Source organism: Phycomyces blakesleeanus (assembly GCF_001638985.1).
Source record: "Phycomyces blakesleeanus NRRL 1555(-) unplaced genomic scaffold PHYBLscaffold_37, whole genome shotgun sequence".
Lineage (NCBI taxonomy): Eukaryota > Fungi > Mucoromycota > Mucoromycetes > Mucorales > Phycomycetaceae > Phycomyces > Phycomyces blakesleeanus.
The window spans coordinates 347,858-367,670 of NW_017265167.1; the positions used below are offsets into that span (position 1 = coordinate 347,858).

General features: G+C 34.5%; 5 protein-coding genes across 5 annotated transcripts; 2 read left to right on the forward strand and 3 right to left on the reverse strand.

Annotated features, from left to right (window-relative positions):
- Nucleotides 1–1,213: 1,213 nt before the first annotated feature.
- On the reverse strand, nt 1,214–1,429 carry PHYBLDRAFT_119410 (hypothetical protein; the record flags this gene model as incomplete). Its single annotated transcript, XM_018428681.1, has 1 exon — nt 1,214–1,429. A coding segment is annotated over one exon (216 nt), but the record flags the coding sequence as incomplete, so codon positions are not given.
- A 2,261-nt stretch (nt 1,430–3,690) lies between these two features.
- PHYBLDRAFT_183927 (hypothetical protein) lies at nt 3,691–4,747 on the reverse strand (the record flags this gene model as incomplete). Its single annotated transcript, XM_018438858.1, has 4 exons — nt 3,691–3,790; nt 3,873–4,169; nt 4,276–4,386; nt 4,670–4,747. The coding sequence occupies 4 exons, from the start codon at nt 4,745–4,747 to the stop codon at nt 3,740–3,742; spliced, it is 537 nt and encodes a 178-aa protein (XP_018284380.1). The 3' UTR covers nt 3,691–3,739.
- Nucleotides 4,748–5,857: 1,110 nt separating this feature from the next.
- Nucleotides 5,858–7,280, forward strand: PHYBLDRAFT_57908 (hypothetical protein; the record flags this gene model as incomplete). The annotated part of the gene is made up of 3 exons (XM_018440263.1): nt 5,858–5,862; nt 6,008–6,046; nt 6,539–7,280. 3 exons carry the CDS (start codon nt 5,858–5,860, stop codon nt 7,278–7,280), a joined length of 786 nt encoding a protein of 261 aa, XP_018284381.1.
- Nucleotides 7,281–9,014: 1,734 nt separating this feature from the next.
- On the reverse strand, nt 9,015–12,076 carry PHYBLDRAFT_128652 (hypothetical protein). Its single transcript, XM_018429230.1, has 12 exons — nt 11,896–12,076; nt 11,591–11,815; nt 11,307–11,487; nt 11,119–11,146; nt 10,912–11,026; nt 10,779–10,851; nt 10,349–10,705; nt 10,213–10,277; nt 9,923–10,159; nt 9,381–9,847; nt 9,247–9,285; nt 9,015–9,175 (listed from the first exon to the last, which is right to left on the reverse strand). Exons 1-12 carry the CDS (start codon nt 12,029–12,031, stop codon nt 9,080–9,082), a joined length of 2,019 nt encoding a protein of 672 aa, XP_018284382.1. The 5' UTR covers nt 12,032–12,076; the 3' UTR covers nt 9,015–9,079.
- Nucleotides 12,077–14,140: 2,064 nt separating this feature from the next.
- Nucleotides 14,141–17,372, forward strand: PHYBLDRAFT_175401 (hypothetical protein; the record flags this gene model as incomplete). The annotated part of the gene is made up of 4 exons (XM_018437478.1): nt 14,141–14,379; nt 15,668–15,976; nt 16,842–16,854; nt 17,223–17,372. 4 exons carry the CDS (start codon nt 14,141–14,143, stop codon nt 17,370–17,372), a joined length of 711 nt encoding a protein of 236 aa, XP_018284383.1.
- Nucleotides 17,373–19,813: the final 2,441 nt, after the last annotated feature.

Consider the following 19,813-nt stretch of genomic DNA (forward strand, 5'->3'; position numbering starts at 1 on the left):
TACACACACGCGCGCACAGATATATATATATATATATATATATACATGCATTTATATGTGTATAATATTATAAGTAATAATTGATTACAGTAGTAGAATGTTATTAATATAATTATTATGATTATTATTAGTATTATTATTAGTATTTATGAGAATGATTATTGTATGTGTGTGTATGTGTGGTGTGGGCGTGGGCGTTGTACGTGTACGTGTACGTGTAATTGTGTGTGTGTGTGTTTGTTTGTATGTGCGTGTATGTGCGTATATATATATATATATATATATATATATATATTTTATTTTACTCATAATTATCACGTACAGGCGCCTGCCATGATTCTGATCTAGGGCTAGAAGCAGAATGTATTGTGTCTTCTGCTGCCGGTGCTGTTGCTGTTTCTGCTGCTGCTGCTGGTACTGATGCCGGTGTCGGTACTGGTACTGATGTTGTTGTAGCTGTTGTGGTTGTTTGTGTTTTGGTTGTCGTCTCTTCTGGTTTTGAATCCAGAATTTTGTCCATTCCAGTAGGCCATGAAGTCAAAGTAGAAGATTCATGCACAGGACTTGGTGCCATGGACTCAATTTCTTCTTCTTCATCGATCTCTTCATCCTCGATTTCTTCTTCCTCGATTTCCTCATCCTCGATCTCTTCATCCTCGATCTCCTCGTCCTCTTCTTCTTCTTCATCATCCATCATCAGTCGTCCGTCTTCGAGAGGATCGTGATGAGGGTATTCAACAAGCGAGGATTGGACTGGTGATGACATGGCCGAGAGTCCGATCATGTTGTTATCGTTATCGTTATCAATATCATTATCATTATCATTATCATTATCGATAATATTACTATTACTATGATCAATATCATTATCATTATTGATATCGATATCGATATTGATATTGCTATTGTCAATGTTATCAGTAGCTACTGCTGTTGTCGGTGTTTCTGTAGCTGTGTAGGTCTTCATGGCTTCTTCGTACTCTTCCAATTCTTTCTTGTACATGTCATAGTATTTCTACATATAATAAATGCACATAATATCATTCGAGCATGTTTATAAGTACATGCATGTGTATGTATATGTATATATATATATATATATATATGTGTGTGTGTGTGTGTGTACGTACGCACGCACGCACGCACGTTATTCATTACATTTATATCATTATAGCCTAAGCATATATCTTCCCTTGTGTACATTACATAATTTTTAAAAGAAAAATAAAAAGAAAGGTAAAACCCAACCCACCTGTTTTTCTTCTTTTGTCAGACCCTTCCATTTTTGACCTAGGATCTTGGTTACTTCACCAAGATTTTCTTGAGGAAACTCGTCTTTGATCTTGTCACGTTCCAGACGACAATACAAAAAGAAGACATTGCCGGGTCCCTTTGGAGCATTGGGATCCTTCTTTCGTCGTGGTGGTTTACTAAGAATCTTTTCTATTCTTCCGCGAGAGTCTGCGTGTTTTCCATTCTGTCGATACTTTTGAACCTAAAGATGGAAACATATAGGTTAATTAATTATATTCTACAAAATATTCATTATATTCCTCTGTGTCTGTATAATATTAACAATAATAATTGCCTCTGATTCATCATGAAGATATCCATCTGATCCAGCATCTGAATGGCCGCTGTCTAATGCAGGATCTTGAATCTTCTCAACTCTGTCAAGCAAGAATCTGCAATGTAGAATTATGAGATTATGAAATATAAATTTTGAATTCGAATTAATTGAAATGTTGTTTTTTTTTTTCATTTTTAAAGATAAATAAATAAATAAATAAACTTACGTTCTTTCTAATTTGAGATGTCTAATGCTTTTGCGAGCTTTGTAGAGTTTCATTGTAAGCATGTCATTATCCTTTAATTTTTTTTTTATTTTAAAATATTAATAATGAAATCCATTTTCTTATTTGGTGCTGTTTTATATGCTTTGAATATAACAGTAGCAGTAGCAGTAGCAGCAGCAGCAACAGCAGCAGCAACAGCAGCAGCAATAGTAATATCAATATCAATATCAGTCATATTGTCTTATACCTCTTCAATGTCTCGAATACGCTTCTTGAGCTCTTTGTAGCGGTTTCTATATTTGTCTATCGTTGATTATGGTCAGTCTAGATTTCTTCTTATGTATCTTTATATTTCTTTTTTGGTGTGCGGATATCAAATGCATTATATATTTTTCTTAAATGATATTCTTTGTCTTTTATATATATATTACTTTTTCTTAATTCATTATGACTATGACTATGGCTATTACTCTGTGGGTAGGTAAGATAGGTGTTGGTTCTATTACTACTATTGGTATCTAATGTGTTGTACTATTACTTTACCTTCAGACATTATCAAAAGTCACTCAAATATATATGTATGTATTTATATAAAAGAGAGAGTGAAAGAGAAAGAAAGAGTTGGGAAGAAGTGCAAAATAATAATAATATAGAGAGAGAGAGAGAAAAAAAAATAATATATAAAAAAGAGTCGGAGAGAGACGGGAAGAAGAGGAGGGGGAAAAAGGTGATTCAATTTTTATTTATTATTTTATGGTTGTTTCATTCGATAACAACAAGCCTGGTCCTGTTTTTTTTATATAGACTTTTTAAAACCTTCAAAGGGCTTTTTGTACATTGTGCGGAAATCAAAAAAAATAAATATTAGAACAACAACAACAACAACAACAAGAAAAAAAAACAAGCTCGATTTCTTATTTTATATAATTTTATACTATAGTATATTATATAATATAATTCAATATACTTCTTTGAGATACCAAGGATTAAAAGACATTGCTTCACTATGTCTATATAATATATACACCTTTTATAGTCGAAAGGAAGGTAGGTTGTGGAGGGGAGATATAACGAGTCTATTAAAAAGAATATAAAAAAAAAGAGAAGCTCTTAAGACGGTCTATGATTATTACTTTATTATCAAAAACACAAAATACATTGTATAAATGTGTATATATAAAATATGGCTTTTAGACTAGCATACAATTAAATAAATAAATAAATAAACATTTAATAATTAGGCGAGAAAAAATAATCATACTAACGATTACAATCTCAATAGATAACTTACTAACATCAATTGACTACCCTCCCTTATGTCATCAAGAAAAGAAAAAACAACTAGCAAATTCTAGTCTGATTTTGGGTTGTACTTTTTTTTTTTGTTTTTTGTAAAGTATGGTTGCTACAGTCATTATGATATGATATGATTAAATTACTTACTACCACTACTGATACTAGTACAAATACAATTAGTATTATTTTAAGGAAAAGGACAGGTTTAGACTTTTGTATATAGATATAGATATACAGGGCAAAAGAAGAGTAATGTTGTACCTGATCCAAGTCATATCGACTCTCAAATAACCAAATACCAGCCTTTTGGTTAATAGAGAGCGAAATGATTTTGACTCTGGACAAATGCCATTGTTGTTACAATTGAATATCCCTAAATACACACTACACTATACAACAACTACACTACGGTAATGTTAATTATTATTATGTATTGAAAAATTAAAGAGATAGTTCTCAAACATCCTCCCTCTTATTCTCTATTTATTTTTATTTTACAACTTCAAGAAAAAAAATACACACACACACATACGCACAAAAAAAACAGGCAAAAAAAAGAACCTTTTTTTCTAGATAGTTTTTCTTTTCTTTTCTTTTTACTATAAAATTATTATATTTATTATTATTATTATAATTATAAGTAACATTTACTTCTTGGGAGCCTCCTCTTCATCACTGCTGTCCTCATCATCTTCAGGCTACATAGAAGAGAACAAAAAAATGTCAATAATTAATAAATTATAACAAACAATTAAATATAAATATAGATATAAAGCTTACCAAGTTGTCCATGCCACCCATCTGTCCACCAGCACCAGCCTGGGCCAAAAGACTAGAGAAGTCCATGCCGCCCATGCCGCCCATACCCTCCATTCCACCACCCATGCCACCCATACCCTCCATACCGGCAGGCATAGCAGGCTCTTCTTCTTCATCATCATCCTCATCCTTCCACCGTGTGAAGTCGACCTTGACAAAGTTGAGCTTGGAGCCCTTCTGGAGACGAGGCCAGAAACCTTCTTCCTTCTTGTAAAGAACCAACAAGAGGTTGCGAGGTGTCAAGTGCTGCTTGGATTTCTATATAAAAGAAAATAATACCAATAGACCAACGATTAAAAACAATATTACATTACATTATATTAGGTTCAATTAAAATTAAGTTTTTTTTTTATATATTTTTTACCTCGACGTCAATTTCGCCAAAGAACTCAATTTCAGCCTCATATTCGTTTTGTTCTTTCTCACCCTTTCCCTTGAAAGAGAACTTGGTGGGCTGGATGTTGATCTGAGGAGTCTGTTTTATATGATTATATACAACAAACAAACACAATAGAAATGTACGTATTATGTATTGTTAGAAATTTGTCAATCAATATTTCATCTTTCAAACTCTTTTGATGTAGATGACGCGTAATTATATATACACTTCATTTGATTTCATCTCAAATTATGTGCATTACAAAACAAAACAAAACAAAACAAAATAAAAAGAATGAAATAAAAGAAGTATATTTATATACAGAGAGAACCATAATTCTTTCGCCAGTTTCTTTTTTTTCTTTTTGCTTCTTCTTTACCTTGATATCTGACAACTCAACAGTCAAGTAGAGGAGGTCATTTCTTTGAGCCCAGAGAACAGTAGGATGCAAAGGCATTTTATATATATATATATATTATATTATTAATTTGGTTTGGTAATAGAAAGAAGAAAACAAAAAACAAAAATAAGAATGAAAAAAAAATATTAAAGATTACAATATTCCAGCAAATAAATTATTATTACTGGTATTACTATTTTTTGCTATTATAAAAATAAGATAAATTATATATCTAATTATATATAAAAGTATTATGTACGTATATAAATGTGTGGGGCTTGGATTTGTAATAAAGCTTGAAATTTATAATTTATATATTTGAGTGTGTGCGTGCGTGCGTGCATGCGTATATTGTGTGTAGTTGTAGCGCGTAGTGCGCGTAGTGCGTGTAAATGCGTAGTGTATGTGTATATGTATGCATTGTATAGTATAAATAGACAAAGAAAGCTATTATAAAAAAAAAATAATTGGTAAGCTCAGACTCTGGTGACGCATTGTTTCCTGGATGACGTAAGGAAAGTAAATCAAATTCCAGACATTTCGGAGATCATATTTGTGCTTCTTTATGCGAAAAATGAGGAACAAGACCCAAGTCACGTGAAAGAGCTTGGTTTGGCAAAGTTTTTGTCTATTTGGTTTCGAAATAAGATTCATATATTTTCATTTTTTTTATGTATATTTTATATTATAAAATAACAAAAATAGCAAAAAAAAATTATTTGAGAAAATAATAAATAAATTCATTGAAAATGCTTCTATTCTTTAAGCAGCAAGAACAACACCATTAATACGCCAAATACTTACCCTTTCATTACTACAAACCAGAATTTTATCTTCTTTTGCTTAATTCACCAATCAGTTAATTAATTTATCTATTTATTAGAAACATAATTTACTTTATTTTTATTTATTTTTTTAAACAATTTTTTTTTAGCTTGTAGTCGGATGGTCGGGATATGAAATACGTAGCAGCAAGCGTTGTAGCTTTATTCTATCCAAACCTCGGCAACCCATCCATCCTCCTTTTAACATCATCCATCCTACACCATGGGTAGGTTTCTAGAACACACGATCCATCCATCCATATATCCGAATAATTCGAGAATACACTAGAATGAATTACTTACTTGACCATTTCATTTTATGTACACTTAAATATATCACTTGATGACTTATAGCTGTTGGCAAGAACAAGTAAGTTGATTTTTTGAAATAAATAAAGGAATCTTTTTGTGTCTTTGTGTGTGTTGGTGGGGCAGAATTTATATCAAGTTTACTAATCTATGTATAACATAAACAATTATTCATTGTCTATAGGCGTCTTAGCAAGGGAAAGAAGGGTTTGAAGAAGAAGGTGTAAGTAAACGTTACAGTATAAATATAATATGCATACCTGGTTTTCTTTTATATCAATTTAGAAAGACCATATATATATACATAAATGTATATCCTACGCAATCCAAAAAAAAAACAAAAGAAGGAAATGAGTATAGAAAACGAGTGAAGAATATGTATAATTTAATCATTACACGACTATGATCACCACCACCATAACCACCAACTACAAAAAACCATCAACAACCAAAAACCCAAAAATACATACACACATATGCACAATACCTTTGGACAGTTCGACTTTTATCAATCAAACAGATATTCAATCAAAGCACTTACTACAACTACATACTACCGAGAAACAACTATATACAATACCACGATAGCGACAACTTTCTTTTCTTTGTATACACATACACGTTATACTTCTTTCTTTTTATAAAAAAGACGTAGAAAAAATGCCAGAAAATCAGAGAACAATCAAATTCACACTTATCTTTTTCTTTTAATTAGCGTTGACCCCTTCACCCGTAAGGATTGGTATGATATCAAGGCCCCCTCCATGTTCGAGGTTCGCCAGGCCGGTAAGACTCTCGTCAACCGCACCCAGGGTCTCCGTAACGCCAACGACTCCCTCGATGGTCGCGTTCTCGAGCTCTCCCTCGGTGACCTCGCCAAGGATGAGACCCGCTCCTTCCGCAAGATCCAGCTCAAGGTTGATGAGATCCAGGGTAAGAACCTCCTCACCAACTTCTACGGCATGGACATGACCACCGACAAGCTCCGCTCCATGGTCAAGAAGTGGCAGACTCTCATCGAGGCCTTCGTTGATGTCAAGACCACCGACGGTTACCTCGTCCGTATCTTCACCGTTGCCTTCACTGCCCGCCGCCGCAACCAGGTCAAGAAGACCACCTACGCTCAGTCCGCCCAGATCCGTCAGATTCGCAAGAAGATGTTCGAGATCATGTCTGAGGAGGCTGTCGTCTGCGACTTGAAGGAGTTGGTTGCCAAGGTTACCTCTTCTGCCTCTGCTTCCGCTCAGGACTCCATCGCTGTCCGCATCGAGAAGGCTTGCCACGGTATCTACCCCCTCCAGAACACCTACACCCGCAAGGTCAAGATCCTCAAGGCACCCAAGTTCGATGTCTCTGCCCTCTTGGCTCTCCACGGTGGTGCCTCTGCCGGTGATTCCGATGTCGGTGCCAAGATCTCCAAGGAGTTCGTTGAGCCCCCTGTCCTTACCAGCGTCTAAACCAAAGAAACAAACAAATAAAGATTTATATGTATAATTTTAATAAATATATATTTCTCAAAAAAACAAAAAAGAGTAGCAAAATCATCATGTTTGTAGTGAATTGCAAAAGAGAACAATAACTAAAAGGAAGTGGAGAACAAATGATAAATGGATCATCATAATAATAATCTGGAAAGGCATGCTTAATATGTATGTGCCTTTTTTTTTTTCTCTTTTTCTAACTTTTCCCTCCCCGTCTTATATTTATTATTATCATTTTATCAAAACTACAAGGCTTTGAACAAATGACCCATAAAAGCGTCATTGCTTTAATACTTTCTGTAAAAAAGTCTTTATTTGTTTCAACAATTATTCAACTTTACGGGTTTAGTATATATAGATATAAAGAGCAATGTTTTTTGAATACATTTTATAAATTAAAGACTATGCCAAACCCCAAATCTAATCAAGATATTATACACACAAGGAAGAGCAAATAAATTTAAAACAAATCTCAAGATGGAGTCAATTTAATGATTAGACAACTTTTGAGAACTGCTTATTTTGCGATGGTGGTGTTGGTGTTTCTGTTGTATGAGTCAGATGAGTTCAGAATATTATTGAGTCTTTCTTATTTCTTTTTCTTAATCTTTAAGTATTTTGAATCTTAAGTCTTGCTGAGAATGTCTCGCATAAAGCATTATATAATAATTAGTAAAATAAAGTAAAAATAAAACGATTGAATTGAATTGAATTGAATTGAAATGATGCTTAACAATGGCCTATGGTTACAAGAGCATCTGCAACGATTACAATATTGTATACCAGGCATCTAGACTCATTAGACTAAATTAAACTGCTTTTAAAATGATCAATTGTTCGATTGACATGACCATTAGCCCATTGTAAAGTCCATTTTATTTTGTCTGTCTGTCTGTCTGTCTGTCTGTCTATTTATCAAGTCTGGTCTGATTACAGCATTAATACACACAGTGATAATAACTCTCGGGCCACACACTTTTGACGTCGGACAGTTAAACAACATCTTGTGGTGGTGGAAATAGCAAAACCCTCGTTTTTAAACCTATTGATATCTCTACGAATATCTGTCTGCTACTAGTCAAACAAGTACTAGCCGTAATAGATTTACGTTTTACACAACTTTACTTAATAGAGAAAAAACAAAAAAAATCGATTTTTTTTCAGATGTTGCCCTGAAGAAAAAGTGGCATCAAAAATGGACTTTTGGTGCAAATAGCCAAAAACCATTAGTAAATGGTTTTTGTAGTGAAAAAATGGGATGTTTTAATCAATATTTGAGCAATCGATTTAAAATAACTTTTAAATGGTGGATCGTAATGTGCCTAGTTATGTTACTTATACTACTAAAAGCTTTTTGCTTAACTGATTTGGGTTTATGTCTGATTTTCTGCGTTTAACTTGCTCATTTTGATCAAAATGATCCATTTTTATTAAACAATTCTTCAAAGTATATAATAACTTATCTACTTAAGATAAATATGCTTTCAGTAATACAATGTGTATTAAGCAAACTTGGATAGATTAATATTTAGGAGTTCAAGAGGCTTTTATTCTAGATTGATTTGGTATAATGTGTATAGAAATTATGATAGCCATTGGTATGGGCCTGTATATTATTTATTAGTATTATTATTGAAAACGTAAAAAGTATTGATATCAATACCTCTTTTTAGAAACCAAAATTTTTCTACTCATCTATTACAAATGAGTGCATGTAGATAGATGATTTTGGTCTATCAATGTTTTTTCTTCTTTTATTTTTCACTTGTATTTTTCTACTGCTTTAGTGCAGGGATGTTGTAATAAAGCTCCAAACTTTTAGGGTTTACCAAAGTGCCAGTAGGAGTGATAGTTTGACCAGAGAGAATTTTCTACATATCATACAAAATAGTTTAAAAATGATTTCTTTTCCCTTTTACAAACTTGACTATGTATTGCTTACCTTTACGGCAACCTCGACCTTCTTTCCATTAATAGTATACTTTTTTTTAAAAGAATAATAATAATATAATTAATATCTTGGAAACTTACACACATGTATTGGATCTAAGAAGAATATTGTTTGTTTTCACTTACGGGAATATCTTCAATTGGCAGAATAAATGCTGGAACATGACGAGGACTCAACTCAAATCGAATCTTGGTCTTGATATCCTTGACCAAAGTTTCTGTCAAGACAACCCCAGTTTTCATCTTCAAAAACAGTACAACTCTCTCGTCATCTTGGTCCTTAATCTTCTGTCCCACACACAGAGTGTCTTCAATGCCATGGTTCGCAAAATGATCGGCCACATTGTAGATCTCTGCGCTACCAAATCGTACACCAGCAGGGTTCAGGGTTCCGTCTGAACGACCAAGCATTACAACACCTCCTGTCTTGGGATTAATCCAGACAAAATCACCATGATACCACACATTGTCATAGACATCAAAATAAGCGTTTCTGTATTTTGTTCTTTCGGGATCCTGGTACATATACACAGGCATACAAGGAAAAGGTTCGGTGCATACAAGATCAGCCGATTGAGCATAAACAGGCTTATCTAAAAAAATAAGATAGTTAAAGATGATAGAGTACATATACATATACATATACATATACATATATCAAATCTTACTTGTGTCAGCCCAAGCTTCAATCTTCATTCCAAGGCAGATACATTGGATCTCGCCTCTGTAAACAGGAAGAGCAGAATTGTGACCAGCAAAAAGAGAAGAGATATCGGTACCACCAGTTATACTTCCAAGCATAATATCTTTCTTGATGTGCTCATAAACATAATCAAAACTTTCGGGCTTCAATGGCGAACCAGTGGAATAAACCACCTTGAGAGAATCGAGTTTACACTCGGTTTCTACAGATAATTTAAATACATATTTATAGACTGAGCATATTTGTAAAGCTTACTAGGTGAGATCTTTGCTTCTTGAAGAGATTGGATATACTTTGCAGAAGTACCAAAGTGAGTTATTCTATAAATTATTATCATTATATCAAATATTAATCGAACACACTTTCTTTTGTTTGTTTCTGGTCGACTTACTTTAATTGATCAACAAGTTTCCAGAGTGAAATCGGAGCAGGTTTGAATGGACTTCCATCCCAAAGAACAATTGTGGCCCCAATTCCGAGAGCACCGACCAGCCAGTTCCACATCATCCATCCAGTGGTAGTGTAGTAAAAGAATACATCATCTGCATGCATGTTTCCATGCAAAACATGCTCTTTCTTCAACTGCAGAAGAAGACCAGGACCAGAGTGAACGATGCATTTTGGCAATCCAGTCGTACCTGAGCTAAAGAGAATAAATGCCGGGTGGTTGAATGGTAATTGGGCAAAGGAGATCTTCTTGGGCAAGGCAGACTTGGGTACTTTGCTCAGAAACTGATCCCAGGATTGACTATCCAAAAATAGAGAGAAATTATTTATTGAACTACATCACAGCCCTTATATTGTAACCAATCAATAAATACCTCTTTTGAACAGGCTGGCCAACAAAATCTTTGATAAAAGGAATCACTACGACGGTTTCCACTGACGGAAGGTCTATTGAATAATAATAGTAAGTATTTGTATCAACAGAAATAAATAAATGATATATATTACCTTTGACAACTGTGTTTAGCTTTACTGTGTGATCCAACGTCTTGCCGTTGTAGTATACGGCATTGACCGAGAACAAGATTTTTGGTTTGATTTGAGAAAATCGATCCAATACACCCTTATTTTATTATATATAGAAAATAGCAAGATTTGCAAATTTATATATTAGTTTAAGCTTGTATTGAATTGATCTTTTGTGTATATACTTACAGTGGTACCAAAATCTGGGGAGGTAGAACTATTATCCAAGCAAGATGTATTATTTTATATACGTATATAAAAAGACGGAGATCTTTAGTATCATCACAGATAGACTGATTGATAATCTTTTTTTCTTTCTTTCTTTCTTTCTCTCTCTCTTCTTTCTTCTTTTCCTTAATATAAATTTATTTATTTACCTCCAGATTGCGCCAAGACTTGTGGCAGCCAACATGGCAATGATAGCTTCAGGACAGTTGGGAATATAAGCAGCAACCCGATCCCCAGTCTTGACACCAAAACTCTTCATAGCTTCAGCACACTGGAGAACATTCTCATAGAGTTTCTCGTAGCTCATTGGCTCGGGTGGATGTCCTTCACCTAAAGTGTACTGTTAAATATCTTGATTCTATTGATACTCTTACTAGCCAGTAATACAGAAATCAAAGAATCTTTTCTTCTTCTTCTTCTTCTTCTTCTTTACCTGCAGCAATAATTGCTATCTTTTTTGGATCTCTGCACCATAACAGGTTCTCTGCAAAATTGAGCCTGGCACCCTTGAACCACTCTGGGATAGCATCCATTCGCACAGATAAATCGATCACTTGGGTTGCAGGTTGGCTGGAGATTATGCCGGTGTACTCCCACACAGTTGACCAAAAGGCATCGATCTTTGTAACTGACCATTTCCAGAGCTCAGTGTAGTCGGCTTAAACAGATAGACAGAGATGGTATGGGTTGATTGATATTTATATATATTTATATATGATTGCTTTGTTTGATTCTTACCCAGCTTGAGATTGTACTTGCTATTGACATGTTTGCGGAACTTGTCCATCTCTGTTTGACTCACGTTTGAAGGAGTCCACAGACATTTTGGTGTAGTTGATAGGGCATCAGTCTTGTTGGTAGTTGAAAAGGTCATTTTATTATTATCGGGCCCGTGAGAACAAAAATAAATAAATAAAGCCAATAATAATTAACAAGGTAAAAAGAAAGATTTTTATAAGGGATTGGGCTCTGTATTTGTGGGGAACAGAGGCGCCAAAAAAAAAAAGGAACATAATTTCATTTGATGGCACACATAAAACATACATACACACACACACATAGACCGTGGGGAAATATCTGAAATTTAAATCCCAGACCATTGGCTGAGATGGGACTTGTGGTGACTTTTTCTCATCGACTAGCAGTGAGCACACGTACACACTTACTTATACACATATTGTGAATGACAATTTAATTTGATCTAGAGTGACAGTAATCAATATATATATGAGAAAAAGTCGTACAGAACAGCATTCTCCAAATATATTATAAAGTACCCAAGCCATCAAGAGATGACAGGAACACACTCGCACACAAATGCACAACTTCTTATAGTATTAAAAAACTATCATACACTGATGATATATATATTTACACAAATAAATCTAATCCGAATTACTGTTTCTTTATTATCATTATTATTAAGAATCAACAAATGCTACAAAATACGCACCAAATGTCAAAATCAATAAAAGTGAAAAGGTTTGCATTTAAAGTTTAATAGATACTGTGAAGGGAATATCTTTGATTGGAAGAGGTTGTATTTTGTAGGCGTATATGTGTTGGAATTCTTTAGTGTCTAAAATTGAATATGGCATGTTTCTTTGCGTACGTAAAGACATGTATAAAACGGTGGAACTTTCCATATAAATACATCCCTCTTTTTTTATATCACAACAATATTCTTGTCCTTCTTTCTTTTTGCAAAATGAAATGATGAAAATACGACATTATGTTTTTACATTCCAAAAAGATGGTGATAGCGGCTATAATGTATTCCTTCACGATATGATGATGATAAAAAGAGAAAAGCAGAGAGTTTTATCTTATTCAGTCAATATTCGGAAGATCTATAGCATAAAGACGATGTATAGTTTATTTGTGATTCTGAATCAAGAAGTCTGATAGCGATTTCTCTGGCAAGAATTTTGCTTGGTGTGCAAGGCAAAAAGATAAATAAGAAAATAAACTTATTACGTCATCTACAGCAAACAACTGTGCATAAAGAGATCTTCCAGGCACGCATTAGAAACAAAAGAAGGAGACATAAGCTTGTTTTGTAGTGTTTCAAAAGGAATGTAGAAATAAAGAAGAAAAAAAAATCGCGTGTGCCCTGATGATTATTGGAGCTTGAACATTTTTGGATGAGTACAATAGAAGTGTAAAGTGTAGAAATCACAGAAAACGAGACATGGTTTGGATTTTGTACACTTGAGCAAAGCCTTGAATATAACCTTATTGGATATCAATATGGTCTTTATCAAGGGATGAGGATTTTGAAAGATTTTTCTGGTCACCCGCTTATAATTACCGGAGCTGTAATAACAGTCATTATTTCTGGTACCCACCCGAAAATAACAAATTATTTTCAATGAAGGTCACCATGATTATTTTTTCATATTCACATGTTATACACTGCATAATAAAGACTTTATTCAATAATCTATCTTCTTACACACATCTGAAAAGCTGGTATAATATTGATAAACATGTTATTTAACACCTTGGCCAAGAAGGGGATTTTTTTATTGAGTACTTCTTGACTTTTTGCCATATATATAATTTAACAACATATTTACTATTGAAAGCCCTTTTATTCACACTTTATTAAGCATTAAAATTCATAAAATTGCTGTCAAGAATCAGTCTAAGCAATATACAAAGGTAGAAACAAAAGAAAAAAATTAAGGATATATTTCTTTATTAAAGAAGTTTTCAATATCTTTCTATGATCAAGCTCTAAGGATATTTGTTTACCATTTCCAGCTAAGATCTAATCTATGTTTACGCTGATTGGTAATGTTACAAGAGAAGTGGTTTGAGCGTAATTAGTATTTGAAAGTAATGTTTTAGATGTGAGTACATTACTTTCAAGGACCCGATTTGTCGTTACTGACAATCTTTGACAAAAATTCAGTATAAGTAGCATGTAAAAGTGCAACTTTTTTTTTTACCTTTCTAGATCCTTTAATATCTATTCGAAATGAGCTCGAATTCTTTCCCCTATTCCGCCGCAACTTCTGATGTAAAAGTTAGAATGGTTGAGGCCCAGGTGTCTACTTCTTGTGAAGCTGAAGTCAACAGACCTGAAAACACAAAAAAAGCTATGCTTCTAAGCAAAAGGAGTACAAAGATTGGGGCGACAAAGCTTTCTCGAGCATTCTCCTCGAAACTAGCTACACCGTATATGGGGATAAACTCCATTTGTTTCTTAAAGATTGAGTAAGTTTTTTGCTGCTGTTTGGAAATATATCTTGTAAGTAATAAAATTGATTTTTTTTTCTATTAGGGCGTCAACCGAACCCACAGACGAAATACTGAACGAACAATCAAGTGTGGTACTGCAATGGCTTACCTTGCTGCAATTGTGAACATGTACCAGCAGCAAGTCAAGATCGGTGTAAACAACCAGCCTCATCCACGCAAGGCCTATATCCAATTGTTGGATAATATGAAGTTTAACGACGAGCATGTCCACCGTGCCGAAAACCAGGACCGTGGTCTAGGAACTATGGTGGATGGCTATAAAAAAGAGACCGATATTTCTAGCATCGTTAGCTATTACTTCTCCCGATCAAGTGGAGGAGATTTGAGAAATGCGGTGTCTTTTCTCCTGTCTCATTTCTGTATGCTGCGTGGCGAACCTGCCAGAAAGGCCGAGTTCGCCGATCTTCAAACTGTCATATTGGATCGTGAAGAGCCATCCGAATGCCCCGCTTTTATCCTGACCTTGAAGCAGGGAAAAACAAACCAGTTTGGGCGAGTTGAGCTTGCAGCGTATCTGAGAAACACCAAAGTCGACATCTACCTGTTTATAGCACTTGGATTCTATTTCTTTTGGAGATGGCATGTCGATGGGGAATCCTTTCCTTCCATTGAGACATCGGATAGTTGGTTCAGCCACAAGTTGCTGCGATCTGGCCAGGATTCGACCAGAGAAATGACATACTCCACCCACCTTGAAGCAATAAACAGAGCTTTCAAAGCGTGTGGAATTGTGCCCACGGCGAAGACCCATCCTGCCCGAGGATCATCTGCAAGAATGGCCGATATGAGTGGTGCCGATGAAGCCGATATAAGAAGACAAGACCGTTGGAACAGCAGCACAATGAATGGTGCCTACCTTACAAATCTGCCAAGAGGTGCCATGCGTACAATGGCTGGATTCCCTTCGAGCGAGGGCTGGTTTTACCTGCCAAGAGCCCAGGTAAAGTCATCGGAGTCGCTCCAGCGCAAGGTGTTCCCAATGGTTGACTTCTGATACGACAGGATCTCGTCTGGTGTTTGCCAGTAGACAGCAGCCGCACATGGATTCCTGGAGCTTCTGAAGCAATTAAGAATCACTTTTCTTCAGGATTCTGTGCTAATGATGAGAAAAACTCCAGGGCATCCATTGTGGTTGCATGCTATATTCGATGATCCATAATACATGGAATTTAAAAGGTAAGAAAAAATACAATGCCATGACAAAAATACATAGCTCTAATATATTTACATGTCAATGTTTTAGATCAGTTGATACTTTCATCGAGACAGATATTGAGCCTGCGGATGTGCTTCTGCAGAGGGCAATGCCTCTGATGGTTAGAAAGTTGGCAGATATGCAGAGCGATATCTCCAGATATATGAGCGCAATGACAACTGGGTACGGTGCTCCCTCACAGCAGATCAATGATTTGGTGTCTGGGAGAATCTCCCTTAGATTCTTCCAAGAAGATGGAGGGGAAAGAGCTGGTGTCCCACCAATGAACATGGCACCATTCCCGCCCCAAGTGCACAGTTCTGGAAGCAGTTCCCAGCAGCCAGCCACACCTGCTAGGTATAGAATGAGCAGAGGTGTACAGACAGTAACGGATTTGTGGAGGGAGTAGTATGTGTGGCTTTCTGATTGTGTCTCGGTACAGGAGAAAGAGACGAGGTATGGTGTTGCATGGAGAAACGATGATCGACAATTCTTTAACAGACGTAAAAGAATTGTCAATTGCATCAAGGAGTAGGCAGTTGTTCATTCTGTAAGCGAGGAAACAAGTGTCGAGATTGCAGAAGCAAATCGAGTAAGAAGAAGAAAGACTTTGGACTTTTTGTCTAAAAACACAGACCAAATATTTTAATGCGTCTTTAAACGAATAAAAAATATATACATATCTTGCTTCTTTTTATATTATATTGCCACTACTTCCGTCTAGTATTTTAATAGCTTTTCATCATTTATTGCTACTATTCTCGTTATATTCCACTTCATTAGATTAATTGACTATATTTACTTAAACGTGTATTTAAATGAGCATATTACATCCAATTCAATGATACTATGTTGGTAAATATAAGAGAAGTATAAATACATTGAAAAATATTTATAATGCCTATTGAGATATGCTCTCATAAGAAATTGAAAGGATCTTTTGTATATAAAGAGGTATTTTGTTTTTGACCATTTTTTTGTAATAAGTAACACATTTTGTGAATGGATCGACTATAAAATTAGGGGCTACAATAATTTTAAAAATAAGCAAGGAAGCCTACATATATACATACAAAAGTGAATAGTAATAATTACAAATCAAAATTGGGATATAGAAGGAAATAATATGAGACCGACCAGTGTGAGCAGCAAGGAAATACTCAAACAAAAATGAGTGCTAAATAACTTGCTTCTTTTATTATATATATATATAATTTATAAGCATTTTTAAACAGGTAAAAAAGTTTAGTAACTTTACTAGTAATGTTTTTGTAAACCTTTTTTTTTTAAAAAAAAAAATTGTGGCTTTATTTGTACTCCACTCTTTGCTTCCAGCGTATGCTTGTAATGTCAGAATATAGGACGGCTTTCTTCATATAAACGTTTATACAAGCTGATATTCTGTTATGTAGAGCATATATAGATATATAGCTATTCTATAATGTCTCTTATGCTAAATAATATTCTCTTTTCTTTAAAAAAAATATCTCTAACTTTTGAACACTCCAAATTGATGCCTTTTGGAGTGTCTGGTTTATGTATTCAACTAAAAAAAATTGTACTTTTAGAAACAACTCGTATTTTTGCTATTGGGCACTTAAAGAGCTTATTGAAGTGGTGCAAGCTTCCCGAATTTCAGGGTTCTATGCTTTTTGAGAGTGAAAAAATCGGATATTTTGATCAACATTCGAGTAATTGTAATATAATAAACCTCGAAGAGGTGGATCACAATGTGTCTCACCAGGTTACTTAAAGCCAAAAAAAAAACATTGCTTATTTGATTCGATTTTTAATTTTCTATAATTGAAAAGCTATGATTACCATTGGTGTGCATTTGCATATGCTTGTAGAAATCTTAAAAAATATCATTTCCAGTACACTCATATTTAATCGACCATAGAAAAGGTTCATTTATACAAAGGCTCCGTGCTTCAAACTAAAATAGTCTCAAGCGAACCAAAGCTAGACTATGAACCTCAAAGTAATAAGTGGAATCATACTATACAGTACTGTAGCGCATTATATTGTATTACAAAACAAAAGTTATAAATCAAAGCCTTTAATCCAACAGAGTATTATTTCTAGGTTATTCGTGCATCCAGTTGAGTTTGGTATACAAGCGCAAAATATCAAAAGCACTAGATTCTATAAATCGATAATTAGTAATCGATAGCGTCTTGCTCCCAACCAAACAAAACCTATACGTTCAGTAGCAGTAGATTGTCTCTTTGCTTTCATATTGTGCCGTCAGTCAGTCTGAGCAATAACAGAAAAAAATAGTAAATAAGCAGAGCCTTTAAAAGGTGATTTATATATATGTAATAGCCATTTTACTAGCTTGATCTATCTGTGACCAGGCTAGCACAATTGCAAGCACCACTACTTTTTCATGGTGTATAATGTAACTTATATAAATAATTATAATTATCGATAGAATGGTGTATATTTGAACACATATAAATGTAAAGTGTTTCAGGCAGTTGGGTTATTCTGTATTAATTTCTCGGTTGGATTATGATTGGTTTATAAAGTAGTACAAACCAAGGTCGATTGACAAACACTAGGCTAGACCCTGTTCTTCTTTTTACTTTTATTTTACTCTAAGAACGATGCTTTAACTTGAGGTACCAACGACTTTCAATAGTCAGGCTGTCAATCCCTTCATACTGAAGCACTGAAAGTACTTTTATTTCAAGAAAGTATTCCTACACTTTGTGTTTATTAACTCAAGACACTGGTGAAAAAGCTAGAAGAAAAATGGAAGTCTTTCACACGAAAGAAAAGAAAAGATATAAGCAGCAATTTTTTTCGGGGGTGCTTCTTAAACTAATAAAGTCACAGCATGTGAAACAAACAAACAAGAAAACAAACAAATAAATATACACAAGACTTTAATTAAAGCTTTATAATCAACACAACTTTACACTTCTTTATTGTAGTTTAACGTCTAGCCGATTAATACTTTGTATATCAGTAGTACAGCTAAAATGAACACAGAGGCATATATAGTGTCTCGACAAGTGGCTGTTCAAAAGCATAAGCCTTGTTAACAGAATCACAACAGAAAGTAGAATAAAAAAGGGGATGGGGGTCCATAGCAACTGAATAATTTGACATGCATATAGTCCACCAATCGGAAGACATCATTTAAATGTTTTCATGCTAAAGTAAAGTCTGGACCACTATTGCTACTATGCTCCTCTAAGCCCCATGACACATGTGATGCTGCACGGACAGCACGGACCTTATGTGACATAAAAAGAACTAAAACAAAAAAAGAGGCAAAAGAAAAAAAACAAAAAGTAAAACAAGGGCCTGCACAGCACGTCCTTCAGAATATAAGTGATACTTCTTTAAAACCCAAAACCCATATTTTAAGCATAGATATTAAATAAAGAAGTAAAATAGTAATAATATATACATGCTGTCAAGGCTAAAAGATAAAAGAAAACCGAAAAAGGAATAAGAAAAAAACCGAATTTTATAATATATTATCAAACTATCATAATAAAAATAATAAAAAAGAACAGCAACTCATGATTGAGACGTCATGAGTTTTATAAAAAAAAACACCTATCCAAACAGAACGCGTCAAAACAACTCTCTTCCACATACTATTAATACTTTATACACTTCTTTACTGCTCTCTCACAAACTGCTTTAATCAACATAGACGTTAAAGACGAATCATGACCAATACAAATCCATTTTGCTAGTCAAATCTCAGGATTTTATCATATGTAAAACAGTCAGTAGCAAGATATAAGACAATACGTCAAAACCAGTACACAGCAAAAATGAAATACTGAGGTCCAACACTGGTTTGACCATCAATCCATCCAAAGCCTATTCACACTCAGAAACAAGAGATAAACTGACAGGACTTACTATATTTCAAGGAGTATATGATATTCATCAAAGACACACATTGTGAAGATTATATTTGTCTAGTCTTTTGACAAACAAGGTCAACGATAAAAAATAAGATCTCCATCCAGGCCTACAGGTATATAAAGGCTCGTTGATTAATCATTCACTGTCTTTGATATTTCTGTAGGGACTTTTCAGGCAAGGTGAAGCAATCAAGAACAGGTTTCCATCCAGGGCCACAGGTACAACAAGACTCGATGAGCATATAATCATTGACTTTTATATGCTTCTAGTGCCTTCCGTCCAGGTCAAGCATCAGGGATC